The sequence below is a fragment of the Balaenoptera musculus genome, chromosome 4 (assembly GCF_009873245.2).
Source record: "Balaenoptera musculus isolate JJ_BM4_2016_0621 chromosome 4, mBalMus1.pri.v3, whole genome shotgun sequence".
Taxonomy (NCBI): domain Eukaryota; kingdom Metazoa; phylum Chordata; class Mammalia; order Artiodactyla; family Balaenopteridae; genus Balaenoptera; species Balaenoptera musculus.
Window position 1 is genome coordinate 95,070,742 of NC_045788.1, and position 20,859 is coordinate 95,091,600.

A 20,859-nucleotide genomic window follows, 5' to 3' on the forward strand; every position below is an offset into this window, starting at 1 on the left:
AACTATAATTTTTAAATGATGCTCTTATTAAAATAATGAGTTCATTTAAACAAATGTTTGAGTGTTTCAAACATTCAAACTTCAAATTACATCTTAAATCTGTTGATTTTTCTCCATCTTTATGCTATTCCTTGGTCTATGCCATAATTATATTTTCCCTTAGAATATTACATTAACCTCCTAACTGGTTCCTTTATTTCTACCCTTAATGCCCTCTAATTAGTACAGCTGTTAAAACGTAAATCCAATCATGTTACCTCTTTGTGAAGATCTTCAACAGCTATTCATTTCACTCAGGCCAAAAGTCCAAATCTTGACCCAGGTCCTCAAGAGTCTCTGTGATCCACCACCTGTCTACCTCTGCATTCTTATCTCATCTCTACTATCTCCCTTGCTCCCTACATCTGTTTCATAGAATTCTTTTCAGTTCTTTAAAAGTATCACACTGAATCATAGAGGCCAGATTAGTGGTTACCTCTGAAGGAAAACTGTCTAGAATAAGGGAAACAAGGAAAATTTGGAGGGTGATAAAATTGTTCTGTATCAATCTGGGTGGTGATAACATGAGTGTATACATATGTTAAAATTTCAAGTCACACCCTTAAAATTGCTGCATCTTATTTTATATGTTATTCCTCAATAAAATACCATATTTTAAAAAGCCTAATATAGGTTACATAAGACCTTCAATCAGTTTTCTTTCCCCTCCATAGGATGCTTCTCCTATTCCCAATCTTTGTCTGAGGAATTCCTACTCATCCCTCAGGTCTCGAATTTCATTGTCTTTTTCCCAAAGACTTTCCTGATCCCAAATCTAAATTATGCTACTCTGCTTATGATGTCAGATCGACTTGGAATCACATATGTATTTGTATAATTGTCTTCTCAATAAATTGGAAGTCCCAGAAGGCAGGAAGCTATGATATTCATTGATGTACTCCAGTGAGTTATTAATTAATTACTCACATAAATTATGGGGCAATAGACTGCACTAAGGATGTACAAAGTAGTGGTCCTTTTTCTTAGGTAGATCACAGTCCATAAGAGGAAATAGATGTGGCCCACATTTACAGAAAGATTGGACAGAGAACCATGGGGTGGCATAGAAAGAGAACCTTACCCAGACCAGTTGACTAGGGACAGCTTCCTGGAGAAGATGGCATTGAACTGAGTTTTGAAGTATCGGTAGGAGTTAGCTACAAAAAGTAGTGGGAAACTTACAGCACAAAGGGGACAGCATGAATGATGACAGAAGTATGAAATAAATATGCTCAGGCTGGTTAGGAGTTGGACAGTTCCATTTTCATTTGAATTTAAAAAGCAAGGAGGGGGACTTCCCTGGTGGTGCAGTGGTTAAGAATCCGCCTGCCAATGCAGGGGACACGGGTTAGAGCCCTGGTCCGGGAAGATCCCACATGCCACGGAGCAACTAAGCCCATGCGCCACAACTACTGAGCACACATGCCACAACTACTGAAGCCTACGCCCCTAGAGCCTGTGCTCCACAACAGGAGAAGCCACTGCAATGAGAAGCCTGCGCACAGAAACAAAGACCCAATGCAGCCAAAAATAAATAAATTAAAGGAAAAAAAAAAAAAAGCAAGGAGGAAATGGTAGGCAATGAGGCCAAGTAGCAAGCACACAGGCAAGATCACAGGAAACCTTCACATACAAAATGGTCTCTGTAAGGTAGCAAAATGTCTACTTAAATGTGAAATCAAATTCTCAACTACCAGAGCATGCACTAAGAACTCTTTATGCCTGGTGAAATAGAGAATGAGTATCATTGCATTACTTGGCATACCATAAATGTATGGAAGTTAATACATATCATTAAATATGTTACAAAAGAGGTATCACTCCCTTAACTTAAACCAACTAAAGATTTTAGCTTCCTCACCTTTGTTCGAGAATTAATTGATACCTATGCTAGCTTAACAATGGCAGTGATTGCTTTGTCCAGACGTAGTGCTCTCTTCCGTTTTCTGCTTTATAACTGGAGACTTGTAACCCCTGCAGTGGAACTGAATTTGCTACAAGCTGATCTCACTTGGAGAAATGATAACAAACTAAAGACTTTGCAGTGTAAGAAAGGATCTGTTCAAATCCATCCTAACCTAGCTTTCTAAAGACTTTTCACTGTCCCTACCAAGGAACACATTTTTCCCTGGTTGTAGATACTAAGGACATCTATTCAGCACAACTTTTCCATTTGTGAGGCTTTGAGGGAAACAAAAATGCTACTTCAAGTTGCCAAAGAGCAATTTCTGCCAAAAGTAGAGAAATTGTTTTCAGTTACTGAATAACAGTTGCTCTCAAAAACTAAATTTTTTTAGCCTTTTTATTGTCCAATCCCTGGCCTGAATTGTAATATCCCTTTGAACAACACTGCAGTATTAAACAATCCAATGAATACAAGCTAACGACAAAAAATAATCAAGGAATAAACAGCTTTAGATGTTTGGTTTCTAGTGTTTTCTGTCTAAAGATACTAAGTATGTCTAAAATGGTAGGCCTGCATACAGAGTTTATGTGCAGTTATGCTGCCAAAAGGGTGATTTTTCCCCTGATATTTAACCAAGCTAAGTTCTTCATAGGAAATTTTAAAATGCAGTATTCAATTGAATTCAGATAAAAATAAAGAGATGTTCTGCACTCCTCTTACCTACCAATCAGGCAATGAGTTTGTCTCAGATTTTCTAAAATTATGCAAATTTAAATATCCTGTCACACTAAATATCCTGTCACCATCTATCTCACCATGTACAAAAACATAGCCTGATATGGGGTTCATAGAATATGGTTACCATATAAATGGAGTAAAAAGGGAATGGATCCAATTCTATATATGTGAATAAAAACATCACTCTACCTATTTATCTCCAAGAAAGTTCCATTCCTAGAACACCTAATATACTTTTCCCTTTAGACATAATTAATGACAATATATTCTCAGCATATGATTCACATATTTAACAAACATATCTATTTTCTTTTTCTCAACAATTCCATACTCAACTGGCTTACATCCAATGGCATCCAGATGAGGCTCATGATTCCTAGTTTTTGATACATGGAATGATTTTTATCTCATCTCAATACTATTAAGTTTGAGACCTACATTTCCTTTCAGTAGTGTCAGAATATTTAACATGTTCTAATTATTACCTGGATTAATAAGGGCACAGATCAATGCAAGTATTCAAATAATTTGCACACATATATTCTGCAACACAAACACCCTAGAATTGAACTGAACTCAGCACTGCAGTGCAGCGGCTCAAAATGTTCCTTCACTATTGACTTGAAAAGGTAAAAATTTGTATGAAAAGCAATTCTGGGTGTCAGTGTAGAATGTAAAAAAAGGTTAGGGTGCACAGGAGTTGAACACAAAAAATCAGTGCCATCAGTTTTACACAAGCTAGAGGCTATTTGGTCCTATTTATTTTCAAGATCTAAACTACATGCCACTTCATGTTAACAAAGTATCCAAAAAAAGCATTTGTTTATATACAGTATGTTAGTTTCTGTGCTAAACTCTGAGGATAAAGACATTAACAGGACTCCTTCACTTCCAGGACTCATGGTTGGGTAAAGGACACAGAGAAAAAAACAGACAATTGCAATGCAGTTGATAATGATATGATAGAGGTTTGAATACCACGTTATATATAACCATGTCTTGGTAGGGCACAGCTGTTTGGAAGGGATTGTTGGGAAGAAATAAAACAGTTCCAACTGGCTAAATTTTATAAGAAATTGATTAGATGATGGCATGAAGAGAAGGGGATGTCAAACTTATGCTCAAGTTTCTAGCGTTAGTGACTGGGTGGATTATTCCCTGAGATAAGGAATACAGGAAGGAAAAAGATGATGAGCTCAGTTTTTGAGAGGCTGAGGTACATATGGGACATTCAAGCAGAAATATACAGCAGGTAGTTGGAAATAAGAGTCTAATATTTAGAGGATAGAAAAGAGTAAGAATTATAAATTTGATAATCACCAATACTTAGTACATCAATTATAAACAATAAAAATAGATGAAATACCCATTGAGAGCACTCAGGTAAGAGAAATGGGCTGAGAACAGAAAAACAATTTCTAAGGCTTCCTTTCATAAGACTTCATTTTTCCAATGATATATAGTCATTCTCTTCTGCTCTATCCCACATCACGTTAACTATGAGTCTACAATATCACCTACATTACACCTGGGAGTGGATATTTTCTTTCCCACTAGATTATGAACTCATTGAAAGCTCTGGATTTTCCCAGCATGCCTAACAAACACTCAACAAGTGTTTATTAAAATATGTTTAATTAAACTCTTTCACAAACAGCATGCATGGTTTCTAACTTTTTAGTATCAACTTTCAAGATTCACAAAGAAAATATGTGCTTAATGATATAGGTTCATCTTGACTGTTCATCCAGAACTCATATTTCCTATCTGTACTCTGCCAACTGCCTGAGATGATTCCTGTTTTCAGACTTTTAGATGAACATCAAAATTCTCTATGTCAGATATTTTCTAATTCAACACACTAAATAATATGAAATTAATGGATTTTTGCTATTTGTTTAGGTATTTAGCTTTTTTAAGTGCATTAGTCTGGCAATTAATTATCTTGCTTTATTATTAATAATAAATTTTTAAAATCATTTCCCCTTAACAGCAAGGGATTTGCTAATCCCTATTGTCATTAATAGCAAGCAAGTGCGTGACAGCCAGTTGGGGTTGGCATAACCACTGTGGTATGTAACATCGTAAAGCTGGCAAGACATCATGAGTACCACACTCCAATCAGCACTTCTTATGAATATGCATTACAGAGAATCTTATTAAAATGCAGATTCTGATTCAGTAGATCTGGGATGGGGCCTGATTTTTACATTTCTCACAAGCTCCCAGGTGATGTTGCAAGTGAAGGGGAGCGAATATGCCACCCCAAAATATGCCTCTTTGGCATAAGGATTACCTTAAATTGATTATTTTTAAGAAACAGCAGGGATTTCCCTGGTGGCGCAGAGGTTAAGACTCCACACTCCTAGTGCAGGGGGCCCAGGTTCAATCCCTAGTCAGGGAAATAGATCCCACACGCATTCTGCAACTAAGAGTTTGCATGTCACAGCTAAGGAGCCCACATGCCACAACTAAGACCCAGTGCAACAAAATAAATAAATAAATATTTTTTTTAAAAAAAGAAAAAAGAGGGCTTCCCTGGTGGCGCAGTGGTTGAGAATCTGCCTGCTAATGCAGGGGACACGGATTCGAGCCCTGGTCTGGGAAGATCCCACATGCCAAGGAGCAACTGGGCCCGTGAGCCACAACTACTGAGCCTGCGCATCTGGAGCTTGTGCTCCGCAACAAGAGAGGCCGCGATAGTGAGAGGCCCGCGCACCGCGATGAAGAGTGGCCCCCGCTTGCCGCAACTAGAGAAAGCCCTTGCACAGAAACGAAGACCCAACACAGCCAAAAATAAATAAATAAATAAATAAATAAATAAATAAATAAATAAATAAATAAATAAATAAATAAATAATAAAAATAAAGGAATGGCAGACATAGGAGAATCCCTGAAAACAAATGGAAGTTACTCTTCTGAAAGAGACATTTACATTTATAAGGGAAATCTCCATTTGTAAGTGCATCTCCTTCTCTGTACCAGGAAGGAAGAGGGGAACAACTAAACCTCCAGAAACTCTTACAGATGGAGGCTACAGACCTAAATCTGCATAACAACCGCACTCCTGTTTACTGTGATTTACCTGATGACCTCCCATAACTGGCTTCCCCACCACCACCATCTCTTTTGTCTTTAGCTTGAGATGGTATTTAAGGTAGTGGCTTGGGCCATTTCAGGGAGTTACTCAGTTTTCCTGGGTATCACCCATGAATATAGGAGGTTTACATGTTATTAAACTTCTATTTGTTTTTTTTCTATTAATCTGTCTTTTATTATAGGGGGCTTCATCTAAGAACCTAGAAGGGTAGAGGGAAAATTATCTTTCCTCCCCTACACAAGTCTCTTAACCAACTGAGTTACTTAGTCATGACTGTACATTTTGATTGGGCAGGAATTAATCCTTAGGTGGGTTCTATCAGGTGGGATTAAGCACTCCCACCAAACTGTATGATTTATAGGCTTACAAGAGGGAGAGGTTTGGAAGAAAAAGGGACAGGAAAGAGAGAGAAACAAATTGTAAAGGGGATGGGTGTGTGTCTGAGTCCCTTCCTTTTTGAGGAACTAACTGGTTTGAATTACAATGAACTGAAAGAGGGTTGTGAAAGACTTTGTGAGACTGAACCCAAATGAGTCTACTTTAGTGCTCAGGTGGCAATGTGTGAAATAAAATTGGGAAGAAGGTCAGTCTTCTCCTTCCCCACCTCTACCCCATGTTACAAACCATAACAGTTTAATAACCAGAGGGGCAGGACAGTTACCTCAAATGGCAACTATGCCCTGGGCACTCTTCGAAACAATTGAAGGAGACGTGTGAGGCTGGGTGAGTCTGTTGTGAGCAACTGACGGCTCTGTGCAGTTCAGATGCAGGTATTCCCGTGAATATGATTGCACCTGGATCCATGGGCTGGTTTATACACACTTAAAGGTAACATTGGTTTAAAACTGATTGTATAAACAAAACCTATTCAGTATAATAGGAGGAGTCTTTTCTGTAGGCTGAAGACTGTGCTGCTTTGTAGTACCACAGAAATCTCACCTGGAAATACAGGACACTCATCCCTCAGTATCCATGGGGGATTGATTCCAGGACCACCCTTGGATACCAAAATTTAAAAGAAATCCATGGATGCTCAAATCCTTTACATAAAATGGCATATGCAGTATTTGCATATAACCTATGCACATCTTCCTATATATTTTAAATCATATTTAGATTACTTGTAATACCTACTATAATGTAAATGTTATGTAAATAGCTGTAAATACAATGTAAATGCTATATAAATGTTTGCTGGCATGCAGCAAATTCAAGTTTTGCTTTTTGAAACTTTCTGGAATTTTTTTTCTGACTATTTTCAATTTGAGGTTGGTTGCATCCACAGATGTGGAACCCATGGATATGGAAGGTCAACTCTAATTTATTTCCTGGACTCCAAGAGATATTCCAAGACTATATAATCTTAGCAGATTATAAAAGTAATTTATATATCATTTCTACTTCTATCTCTATAAAATGAGAGTAGCAATATTTGGCACTATATAAACTTAAAATTGCTTAGCAAACAGATGTTATATTTGTTGTTTTAACACAATTTTTAAAGTTAATTCTCCTCAAGTTTTTATACAATATTGAGCAAGAAGTTTAAAAGGGGTATTGATATTTCATCTACCCAAAATACCAGCAGCTGATGAAGAATTTAAAGTGGATTAGGAATTCAGGTTTCCCCTCTGTATTGAAGGTGGTGGTTGCTCACCACCTCAGTTTTCCCCTTCTGTTTCTCATTAGCAAATGCAAGCTGTTGTCTGCAGGGCTGAAAGAAATGCATACGCAGTCCTCGATAAACCTTTCAGGCTTCTATTCACACTTGCTAGAACTAGAAGAGTTTGGTCATCTTTTTCAAGCAGAAGAAAGCATATAGGTTTTACTTATACAAGTAGAGGAAATGAAAAATCCATGCAATAAAGAACTTTGTTATTAAAATAAAGAAGAACAGTTCAGAACTCTGAATTGTTCAGTCACTGAACTTGCTGACTAATTCCTCTTCTCTCCACTGCACTTTATCACTGAAGGTTAATCAGGATGTGATCTGCAATCACTGCCTCGATCAGTTCTTCTGCCTCATCTGGTGTAGTAATTGCAGTCACAGCTGCAAAGCGAAAGCAGGCATCCTCTTCACAGCTTGGAGACCAAAACACTACTACTATGTAGGAAGGCAGCAGAATTGGCCTTTCTTACCTACACAGAGAGCCAGAACGTATTCCCTGGGATAATTATTCCATAATCCACTCTTACTTTGTCTTTGGGCACAGAACAGTGCAATGGTTAAGCAAAGCCTAACACAAAATCAGGCAGCTCATTTTACTTGACCTGCCCATGAAGTCTATCACTGAAATAGGTGATTCTCTATTTTATTTCCTGGGGAACACTGGCACTCATTAATATTAATAAATATTAATAAATGTTATCAGAGAAAAAATTTCCTTAGTCAAGCTGGTCCTGAAAAAGCTAAACAAATTTTCCTACCATATGATTTTTCAAATTCTTTAATGTGTTAGTTTCCATTGTGATTCTCCATTTACACATAATTTTAAAATTTTAGTTTTATTGAGATATAATTGTCATACGGCATTATATAAGTTTAAAGTGACAGCATAATGACTTGACTTACACTTATTGTGAAATGATTACCACAATAAGTTTAATTAATATCCATCATTCATATAGACTCACAAAAAAAGGAAAAAAATGTTTTTTTCCTTGTCATGAGAACTTTGAGGATTTACTCTCTTAGCAACTTTTAATATATCTTAAATATAGCATACATCAGTGTTAACTATAATCACCATGTTGTACATTACATCCCCAGTGTTTATTTATCTTATAGTGTGAACTTTGCACCTTCTGACTACTTTGATCCATTCTCCTGTGCCCCCACCCCTGCATCTGGTAAGCACAAATCTCTTCTCATTTTCTATGAGTTTTGTTTTTGTTTTTTAGATTCCACATATAAATGAGATCGTATAGTATTTGTCTTTCTCTGTATGACATTTCACTTAGCATAATAACATTTGCAGTCCATCCATGTTGTCACAAATGGCAGGATTTCCTTTTTTTTATAGTTGAATAGTATTCCACTGTGTGTGTGTGTGTGTGTGTGTATCTCACAACTTTATCCATTCATCTGTTGATAAACACTTTGGTTGTTTCCATGTCTCAGCTATTGTAAATAATGCTGCAATGAACATAGGGTACAGATGTCTCTTTGACATAATGATTTTGTTTCCTTCAGATATATACCCAGAAATGGAATTGCTGGATCATATGGTAGTTCATTTTTATTTTTTGAGAAATCTTTAAACTGTTTTCCATAATTGCTGCACCAATTTACATTTCTACCAGCAGTGCACAAGGGTTTCCTTTTCCCACATTCTCACCGGCATTTATCTGTTGTCTTTTTGATGATAGCCATTCTGACAGGTGTAAGGTGATATCTCATCGTGGTTTTAATTTGCATTTCCTTGAGGATTAGTGATATTGAGCACCTTTTCATGTGCCTACTGTCCATCTGTATGTCTTCTTTGGAAAAATGTCTATTCATTTGTTTGCCCATTTGTAATTGGATTATTTGGTTTTTGGTATAAATCATTTTTTAAACTTAGTATTCAAGATTCACTTTAAGGCATCATGGTTTGATGGAAAGAGCTCTAGTGTTATATCTCTGACAATTGCTAGCTTTGCAGTATTACACAAATTCTAATCCTCAATCTCCATATCATAAAGTAAAAATTTAAAAGTTTTGTAGGCGTATTGTAAGAAATAAAAGAGAGAATTACATAATGTGCCTAGCATTCTATACATGGAATTTATTCCTTCTTAGCACTATTTCAAATAGAATACAAAATGACAAGTCATAAAACATTGACTTATGTTCAGTTTCCCATGACTGGTTAGTTCACCATAAAACAATGTCAGGCCACAAAGTTTCTGGTGTCATTAACCTAATCTCTCCTTGATTGTGCCTTTATCATTAAAGACTTCTTTAGAGGCTTGAAAGTTTAGGCCGACCCTTACATATACCATCTTCTAAAAGAGGGGCTAGTTCCAGAAGGTATCCATTAGTTGCAGAGGCCAAATGCATTTATGTATGTATGTTTCACTTTGGCCAAATAATTCTTTGGTACTCTAAAAGTCAACTATGGATTGCATTTTATTCTTGGAAGAGCATAATCATAATGTCAGTTGGGCATGAGTCTATTCCCTGATACTAGCTTGGATAGGCAAGAGTTAACTACCTTTAATATTAAATGGTATCCCTTTAAATTTAAAATGAATTAGACCATGTTGGTTCCCTTGGCTCAAGGATAAATGGCATGGAAATTAAAGAAAATAGTTCTAATGTCATGAAACAGCAAAGGTCAGATAGGGTGAGATGATTACTCTCATCATTATTAACATTACTTTGCATTTAGATAACTCCTCTCCTTTGCCAGACTCATTCTCATTCTAGCCCATTGCTTAGTATCTGAGCAGCTTGTGGAGCTCCTAATGACATCAAGGGTGATCCTGATGTGGAAGAGAAGCCACAAGTCAAGAGGGGAGTGAGCAATTAACCTTCAGGCTTTATTTGCTCACTCTAGTCTTCTTTTGCTAACAACCTGCAAAAATGGGCTTACTTGAAAAGACTACCCATATAAACTTAAAGCCTCTCATGAAACTTTTGATTTATCTGAATTTTAGATTTTTTTAATATAAATTTTAAATTACAACAATGTGTGTGTGTGTGTGTGTGTGTGTGTATAAATTTGGAAAGTTTGGATATTTGTTGTCTAAGCCCAAAAGTACTAAAAGTGCTAACATGTGTAAGGACAAATACAAATTAAAAAGAAGAGGTTTAATTCTCCCTGTTGAAAATAAAGGAAGAGACCATTTATATCAGAAAACTTGTATGTACTTTCTCTTCTCCTTGAAATGTATATAAATCCTTTTGAAAATTAGATAGGACTTTTGTCAGCTTTATGATGCAGGGACGTCTTTCTCAAGGACTTGGGAACCATCTCTTAGAAATGTAAACATCAAGGAAAATAGTATCCTTATCTCACAGTCTGGGGAGGGAGGGAGCCTTGTTCCAAATCACAAAAGTACCTCCTTTCATAAAGATAGGAGAATTTTATCTTCCCTCTGGAGAAAGCTAATACACTAACACAGATGGTCACCTCAATTACCAGATAAATTCAGGATGAACTATACGTGACAAATGGTGCTGTCAAGTCCTCTTACTTGAGGACTAATTATTATTTATTTTGAAACCATGTATGCAATGGGTTGCCTCTGCTTGACTATGTAAAAGAGTGAGATTCCTTTCTGTCTTTGCAAACTTTTAATGAATTGCCTGTGTTGAGCATCACATTCTGGTTTAATGCTTATTCGGTGATAAATGTGTTCTCATCTCTACTATCTTTGTGGAAAGAATTTTTGGGTTGGGAGAAGATTTTGTTTTTAGTTATATTTCCCCAAACATGACTGTGCTTTTAACTGGAATAATGGATTCAAGAAAATAATAGAATACAGTCATCTGTTCTCAATCATAATGCATATGAGACTCATCTGCAGGGTTTAAAATACAAATTCCCAGCACCATATTCAGAGATTCTGACACTACATATCTGGGGGAAAGCAGTGAAGTCCACACTGAACGACTATCTCAGGTGATTTTGATGCTGATGGTCAGTGGGCACCATTGTAAATGGAAGTTTTAACATAATTTTTAAATTTTACCATATGAAAAATACTTCCTTTTGCTGTCCTAGTCACTTCTTGGCTTATTTACAGGTTTTATTTACCTTTACAAGTATAATACATCATCAGCTAGTTCCTCTCTGCCGAGCAGTCTTCTTACATTCTGGCCTTCTTTTTTATCCATAACAGGGTAAGACTTAACTACCCTTCCCAGGCCCCAGCCAGGTCTCTGGCCCCTCACTCTCTGAGGGTCTCTGCCTTCCACTTCAACCAAGAAGATGAACATAATTAGCATCTCTCAACTTCTCTGCCTCTGTCTTTTATTTCTCTTCTCTCCTAAATCAAACAAACAGCTGCCACTTTTCCAAGGTTAACTCCTCCACCTGTACCTTTGATCTCTTCCATATTTTCTTTCCTCATTACGTCAATTATTTCTTTGTTAGTATTCCTAGTCTCTGAATACTTTCTCTTTGCTCATGTAGACTCAGGTGTCTCTAGTCCTCTAATCCAAAAATCTCCTTTCTCATTTAAACTGCTGGCTCAATTTACTCCTCCCTTTCTTTCACCACCAGGGTTATTTAAATAGTAGTCTATTTCCACAACTTTCCTTTTCCTACCCCTCATTCATTGCTCACTCACTGCACAGGGATTCAACTCTCACACAGCTATTTTCGGTTTCAACCTCTCTCCTTGGACCCAGGTCCAGATTTCCTCCTTCTGAGTAGAGTCTGCCTCTACTTTCTAAGAGCACTTCAAAGTCATTATTTTCTAACCCAAACTTCCTTTCTAAAACATGCAAATGCCTTATACTTTTGGCATCAGTTAACAGTACCGACATCCAGTTATCTAAGTTCAAAACAGCCTCTAGCCTTCTCTTTCTCTCACTTCCCAAGTCAAATCAGTTCTCAGGTTCTGGGGGGTCCACCACAAAATACTGCATCTCTTAATAACTGTCTCCTTCTACTGCTTCCACTGCCACTGCCTTCGTGACATTTCTCTCTGCCTCTAGTTCTTCTAACTTGATTCTGTCCTTCACACTTTCCCCAACGTCTGCATTCTGAAACAAAATGTGACCACATCAAATCCTTAAAAAAGTATGTTTGAAAAGATGCAATGGCTCTTCATTGCTTACAAAATGAAGACAAAACACTTTTATTAAACAAATAATACAAAAAGTATCCTTGCCAAAACAATTGAACCTGAATTTATTCAAACCTCTAGCTCTCATTAGTTGACAGGTTATACAGGAAAAGAGGAGCGTATTAAATGACACATGAGTTACAGTCAACCAGATCCAGAGTGTTGGAATTCTAAGAAACAAATTACCAAATTATTTAAAGAGATAAATGGCATTTTAGAAAAGCAAGGGACTTCTATAAATTAAGACAGACTTAAGAAACATGTCAACAAATGCACCATGTGGATTTAGAGGCAAATTGGCTGAGAATAAGATGATATTGAGTAATTATTGTTAAGTTTATTAGATATATAAGTGTAATGACTTTTTAAAGTTCTTTTCACTTATATATATAATGAAGCATGAATAATGAATGTATTTTAAAATATTTCAGAGATGGAGGTAGTAAGAAATAAGCAAAATTTATAAATGTTGACAACTGATGAAGCTGTATGATTACTATGAGCGCTTTTTTACTAATCTCTACTTTTGCATATGTTTGAAATTTTCCATAGTAAAAAAAAAAAAAAATCCTATCATTTTTGGTGTTCAAAATCATTAAGAACCCTGCCCTAACTTACCTTTGTAAACTTGCCTTTAGACATTCCCCATCCTGACCTCCTTATTTTACTTAACCTGTCAAGTACTTTCATACTAGGTCTGGGCTCATGAAGCCATTCTTACATACTTTTGTCTTTATTCTGGAGCAAGCCAGATTACCTCTCCTCAAATAAACTCGAAACTTCACATTAACTACCTAACTACCTACTGATTGCTCTGTGCAGGTGTGTTGTTACTCTGGCATGCTCCAAACACAGGAGCATGTAAAACATTGCAGAAGGTATTTCAGTTTGCAATACATAAGTAGAAAAGTAGTTTCAGATCATCTAATTCTTATTTTGTAACTATTGAACTGTGGTTCTATAACTTTAGCTGATATAAAAAGATGACTTAAGTGAAACCTTAAATTACCCCTAAAAAGTGCAGATTTTAGGAACCTGTGGGACACGTCCATCAATATGGTCAAAATCTCATGTCTGTCATAATATTGACGTGTTGCTATGAAATGCATTCTGAAGCTGGCGTGTGTACTTTGGTGGTGACCAACATTTCATTGAAATAGTATTTTTTTGAGTATTGCATAATATTTCACAGTCATTTTCTGAGTATTCTTCCTAAATAAATTTATCAGCATATAAGGGCAATTTTTAAAGTCTGAATTAATTTATGAGAAAAAAATCCCTCAATTAGACAAATTTTGAATGACATTAGCCTCTCCCAATTTTATCAACCATTAGCCAATATTTTTCACATCTGTGAGCAGTCATAATAATATAAACTACAATGAACACTTTGTATGTTAATGTGGTTATAAATTACAACTTCAGAAAAATGTCTTTTGCCATTTGCCATTTGCTAACATCCACTTAATATAGACAGATATCCCCCTCATTTTCCATATGTATTTAAATGATTTATTATTCAAACATAATCGCTCTTTCCAGATACAATTAGAGAAAAGACTGGGTTCAGACTTACCAGGAAATCTACTGTGGAGGTTGGTGTCACAATTGTAGCCATTGAACTGAGCAGACCCTGGAAGCACTCTAATTATTAGAAGCAAGAGCAACCATATCTGTTCCATTGCAAAACCTAGAAAAGAGTTACTTTTCATGTGGACATCACCAGCCTTCACTCTCACTTGCTGGGAAGACTGAGGCTGATCTCAACTCACTGTTGGATAGGCAGGCTGTCTACATCCATGCAGGCAAAGCTCATTAAAGACCTAAGGATTATCAGAAATAATTATCAACAATGAGGCAGAGATTTTGGCTACAATATTTCACAATTATTTTTATTCTTTGACTCCAGTTTGCAAGCGTGACAAAGCTAGGCTTTTGTAGTAGAAGAACTAAGATATAAATCATAACATTTGCAAAAGAAAGATTTTTATTATAAATAGGAAGAACTCAAACCAAGTATTTAGCAGGTTAGAACAGCATAGCTAGGCAGACTGACTGATTTGGAGGCAATGCTACACTTTAAAGTACCAATATCCATAGTCAGAGGGATTTAACATTCATTAGTTGATTTTCAGAGAATTCTCAATGCTCTCAATGACCAGATAATGTCAAGAAAAATTTCCTCTCAACAAAGGAATTCCAGGATACTACTACTTCTCAAAATCAATGGTTTGTATATCATTTTCCTAGGAAACACAGGAATAAAGCAAAAGGGAGAACAGAAAAATACTACATGTAGAATGACATCCTGGTTTCTCCAATGTCTGCTCATTGGTGGTTGATAATTGATACAAAAGCATGAAAACCTTGAATTCTTAGGAGAGTGTAATGGAAATTGTCAATGTGTGTTGAAAAAATAAATATAAATTGACTTTAATACTTAAACTCCAGTCAGTCTGGTATTTTTTTTTTTTCCTATATGGCCTTTTATTGTCCTGATAAAGTTAAAATATCTTCCAGAAGTGGCCAACTTATTCTCAGAGCATAGTTTGTACACTGGAAAAAAATCTTTTGGGTTGGTGGTTTTGGTCTATGTATAAAAAACAAAAAGAAAATAAAACTGCAAATGACTTGTTCAAATAATTTATTGCATTTTTAAAGCTTTGGGCTCGGGGGAAAAAAATGATGTTTTAGCTGTCCTTGAAGATCTGCCCTTAGATGATCAATTAAGTCTTTAGCAAAAGGAAGGAAATACGTCTTGCTTTTGAATCGTCATTTTAGTATAACATGTTTATGGTGAATAAAGTCACTTTGGTGAGGATGTGGGAAAGGAAATCATGAGTTTACTCACCAAAATAGACACAAAAACTATTAATTAAACAGGAACTTCCTTCCTTAGGCACTATAACATACCATTCAGGCACAAACCTAATCACTTCAGGAAGAACAGCCACATGTCTGGTTAGTTCTGATCCGCTAGGACACTCCGGAAACAGAAGACTCACACAAATGGCTGACCCAGACCCTGGGGTCTCTTGGCCTTGCCTATGCCTTCAACGTCTAGCTCCTCAGGACACTCCAAATAGACGAAGACAGCCTTGCTCTTTTGGAGTCTTTGGAAAACTTTTAGGAAAGACAGCAGCTTGTGTCTGAACGGTACATCCCATCACACACACAGCGATGCAATGCCCCGCTGCTTCCTTCTCATGATGGGTCCCATTAACTCCTAGAAGGCACTGGAGGCTCTAGACCCACACTGTTGTCTCTCAATCTAGAGAAGTCTCCCACCCCTAGGGATTCAGTCAGGAATTTTCAAGAGTGAGTTATTTTTATTATTCAAAAAGGCTTTCTAGCTTTTATATTGTCTCACAGGAGAAAAATAATGCTTATTGAGTGGATGCTGTATACAAAGTAGGCAGTGTGTTGCCAGATCATTTACCTATAGTCTCTCATTCAAATCCTTATAAACACTGGATGATACTGGAATCACCACTCCATGTATAGAAAAGGAAAAATAAGTCTCAGGACGCTAAAGTGACATGGAAAACAAGTGGAGGGACTAGAATTCAACTCTAGATCTTTCTGATAAGAGCTTGCTGCACAAGCTACCTAAATATCATCTGTTATTAAATAAATTTCATGTTATTTTGGTTGCCATTTATCACCAGTTGTTTTCTTTAGCTTTTAAAATCGTGTACCCTTTATTAGATCTTTTCATATAAAAATAAATTCTTACATAGTGAATGCAATTTATTTAATAGATGTATTCAATAATATGGGCATTGTGAGGAAGAAAATTATTTTTTAAAAAGGGAGAGGAGGTCCTGATTGTGGAAGCAGTGAGAATTATTACTACAGACTAAACTGGACACATCTATGTTTAGGAAAAATGGTTAAGAAACACGTGCTACTTGAAACGGACCACTAATAGCAGTAGTAACGTCTTTGCTTTACAACATTAGGTCAGATATGAGGTTGTCCAAAGGACATATCTCTACACTTTGAATAAGACTTAGAGCTCTGTCATGGAGATTAAAACTCTTAATAAATATTTTTTTTGACAAGAAGAAGGTAGAGGTAGAAGGCAGCTTGCTTTAACAGAAAATCCATTGATTTTGATATCAGCAGATACAGATTCAAGTTCCCCCTCAGGCATTCTCTAGATTTAGCATTTGAAAACCAAGATGATGATCATAAGACTTGATAAATTACAAACACATAAAAAACATAGCACAGTCTGAACATACAGAAGGCACTCTCAATCCCGTGGAGAGGGATGGTGACAGGGTCTGTGCTCCTTTGACTAAGCCACATGCTCTGGAGCTAGACTGCACAATACAAAGGTGTCCCATGGGCTAGTAACAGCCCTGATTAGTTGCATCACATTATTATATTTATAATGTTATTTGTATTGGTCTCTGTGTTTTAATATTATGGTACATTAAGCAGGGGAATTTTGAAGGACACCACAACTTTTGTATAGGCAGTATCCACATTCTGATCCCTATAACATTGGCAGTGCTCATGGCATTTTCAAGACTTTGGGAGTTAATGAACTATTTTCTTGTACACTCCCCATCCTCAATCCTATCTCCATCATTTGCTCTCTACATAGAAAACTTGAGTATCAACTCACAGTAGTAGCAAGCTTGGAGACATTACTTGCCACAGTTTCTAAAATTATTTTCTGAAATGGGAGTGCTTGGGGTTTGGAGACTGTGTTGAGATTCTTTACACTCATTAAAGCACAATGTATTGTTTGCTCAGACTCCCCTGCTCCTGGGCATGTGCAATTCTAGACATGTGTACTCCAGTCTCAATCTGGCTTAAAAAACTTAGTTGAGCTTCATGTCACAAGGTAGAACCCAGTGTCTGTGGTTTACCCTGGGATGACCTGAAATGCTTGCTGTCCCATTGCGGCTCCAGCAAACTCTGATTAGAGAACCTGAGCAGAAGCATTTCCCATCTTCTCCACCATCACTAAGTGCAGCATCCAATGACCCTACTTTGGTACTTAACAATGTTGTACAAGACTGTCTGACATGGTCAATATTACAAAACATTAGTAACACATTCTTAGATAACAATGACCTTGAAGACATGTATCACAAGGTTTTTGTACATCTTTCTTAACTCAGTACCTCCATAAATTTAAATTGATTGGGATAGGGGAGGGAGAGGATTGTATGTATAACATTGAATTTTAAGGAATTCAGAAGTCTTGATTTTAAAGAGACACTTGCATCTCTTAAACTGGTATTAAGAGGCTCTGTGTTTTATACTTAGCGATACAAAGGAAGTCATATGCTGAGTGACTTGCTATCAAATGTCAATATTTCTCATATTAAGTTCTCGTTTTAAAATAACTTCTTCTAAAATATGAATTTCTAATTTATTTGCTTAAGATTGAGCTTGGAGTCAGAAAAACATAATTTCACTTTTAATTCTCACTCAGTTTTATATAAATTGAGATAGTTCTGTCACAAACACTGTTCTCTAGATTTTATACATTTGATAATCTTTTTTTGAACCTCCTTTTATTAAGATCTGTTATGTGCCAGATTCTGTGCTACGTTTAATATTCTACTACTAGCATAGATTTAATTTTCGCCCATATTAACAAATGTGGAAACTGAAGCCAAGGATTTTAATTGACTTGCCCAGGGTCACAGACCTAGTAAATGACAGAGAAGAATTCAAAACTAAGCTTGATCTTTGGAATTATTGTAATACTCCGTTTGACTTAATTGGAGTTTGTCAAATAAATAAAATTAATGTCTTGTTAATTTTCAGAAAGTAAATTATATTAATTATGAATTCTTAAAATATGCTTTGAGCTAAATGCTTCAGATGATTGAGGCAAAATATTTTTAATATCTACATAATTGTCATGACTTTATTTCACTTAGGCAGAGTGCATAAAAAATATTATTATTTTCACAAATTGATTTAATGATACTGCCAGTGACTGTTAAGGGCTGATTATGCGCCAGAATTTTTTTTTTTAATTTATTTATTTATTTTCATTTTTGGCTGTGTTGGGTCTTCGTTTCTGTGCTAGGGCTTTCTCTAGTTGCGGCAAGCGGGGGCCACTCTTCATCGCGGTGCGCGGGCCTCTCACTATCGCGGCCTCTCTTGTTGCAGAGCACAGGCTCCAGACACACAGGCTCAGTAGTTGTGGCTCACGGGCCTAGTCGCTCCGCGGCATGTGGGATCTTCCCAGACCAGGGCTCGAACCCGTGTCCCCTGCATTAGCAAGCAGATTCTCAACCACTGCGCCACCAGGGAAGCCCCAGAATGTTTTTTTAAGCACTTTTCTAACCATATTTTCTAAGTATATTTTCTAACCATGATACAGGTAAATTATTCTCCTTATTCTGAGGATGAAAAAATTGAGGCACAGAAATGTTAGGGAATTTGCCCAAGGTTAAACAGATGACCAGTATGAGAATCAAGATTCAATGTACATGCCATATGATCCAGAAATCCCACTCCTGGGCATATACCCAGAGAAAACCATAATTCAAAGAGATACATGCACCCCAGTGTTCATTGCAGCACTATGTACAATAGCCAGGTCATGGAAGCAACCTAAATGTCCATCAACAGAGGAATGGATAAAGAAGATGTGGTACACACATACAATGGAATATTACTCAGCCATAAGAAGGAACAAAATTGTGCCATTTGCAGAGACATGGATGGACCTAGAGACTGTCATACAGCATGAAGTAAGTCAGAAAGAGAAAAACAAATATTGTATATTAATGCAAATGTGTGGAATCTAGAAAAATGCTACAGATGAACCTATTTGCAAAGCAGAAGTAGAGACACAGCCATAGAGAACAAATGTGTGGACACCAAGGGGGGAAAGGGGGGTGTGGGATGAATTGGGAGATTGGAATTGACATATATACACTACTATGTATAAAATAAATAACTAATGAGAACCTACTATATAGCACAGGGAACTCTACTCAGTGCTTTGTGGTGACCTAAATGGGAAGGAAATCCAAAAAAGAGGGAATATAAGTATACGTATAGCTGATTCACTTTGCTGTACAGCGGAAACTAACACAACATTATAAAGCAACTATACTCCAATAAAAATTTAAAAAAAAAAAAAAAAGATTCAACACACAATGACTGCAGAAACCACCCTCAACTATTATACGGCATTGCCTTCCAGAAAATGGTCCTTACAACAGTACATCAAATGGAAATTTGGCGATTATTTGGTAAATTTAATCAATATTGATTTATTCCTACATTCATTTATCAAATATTATTGAATGCTTACACATGCCTGGTAGTGTCCAGGAGAGCTGAGGTAATGAAGTCAGAAAAAATTGTTTGCATAGAACTTACATTCTAGTGAGGGAAGTCAGAAGAAAACGAAATCTATAAGTGCAATACAGAGTATATTTACAATTAGTGCTATGGAGAAAAAGTAAAAGGAATGACAGGAAATTCTGGGGCAGAGGAGAGGGAGTTTTGAAATTTTAAATGGTCAGGGATATAAATCAGTCCATATAAATGAAGCTCGGGGGAAAAAGAACAACTTCATTTATGAACTACCACATCTACCTGTGTTTAATTTGTACTGCACTTTTTTTTTCTCTTTAGGCATTTCCCAAATAAAACAGGTTTTCAGTGCATAAATTATTCTCTGGGAATAACTTGGACACTTTGAACAGCCGCATTAACCTTTTCAGATGAATAAAGTTGGCTCTTAGTATCCAAGAAAAGTAATTTATTAAACAGCACCCCTGTGACCTGAGAAAAAGTGAATCTGTTCAAAAGTGCTTTTACCTACTCTCGAGAAATAACTCTTGCAGAAACAATTCATCAAAATTTCATATTTCTTTAATTTTATTACCTTCATATGGGCCACGGTGTATGATACTGTTCTAGTTGGGAAGAAAAATAGAAAATTCAAACCAAAAATCATTTCTTCAAATATTTAATTGTCAATCTAAGACATGCATTTTTTTTTTAGTAAACTAAAGCAAATTGTTTAATCATACAGATTCGCAAAAATATGGAATGGGCTGTTAGGCATCAGTGATCATCTTAATCCTCTCATTCTCAGCCCTCCTGTGCATTTACTGACCTGCTACTCTGCACAGACTTGCTGTCCCCTACGGGGGCTCAACCTCTTTCCTGGCGTTTCTGTATGACCCACTCAAGCCTGCTTCTCAGAAGAGTTCAGAAACAGTTCATTAAGCTTTAAATGACTGCAAATAGTTTGAAGAGTTCCCAGGAAAGGGGAGGAGAAGAAATGTACGTGTTTTA

The 20,859-nt window shown here is 36.5% G+C and overlaps 1 protein-coding gene across 1 annotated transcript in view; it reads right to left on the reverse strand.

Moving 5' to 3' along the window:
• ZPLD1 (zona pellucida like domain containing 1) overlaps nucleotides 1-20,859 on the reverse strand; it is an 80,714-nt gene that overhangs the window by 32,478 nt on the left and 27,377 nt on the right. The window contains exon 3 of the mRNA XM_036850807.1: nucleotides 14,141-14,387. Within this exon, the coding sequence (XP_036706702.1) occupies nucleotides 14,141-14,276 (136 nt within the window). The 5' untranslated portion in view covers nucleotides 14,277-14,387. The remainder of the gene's footprint in view (nucleotides 1-14,140; nucleotides 14,388-20,859) is intronic.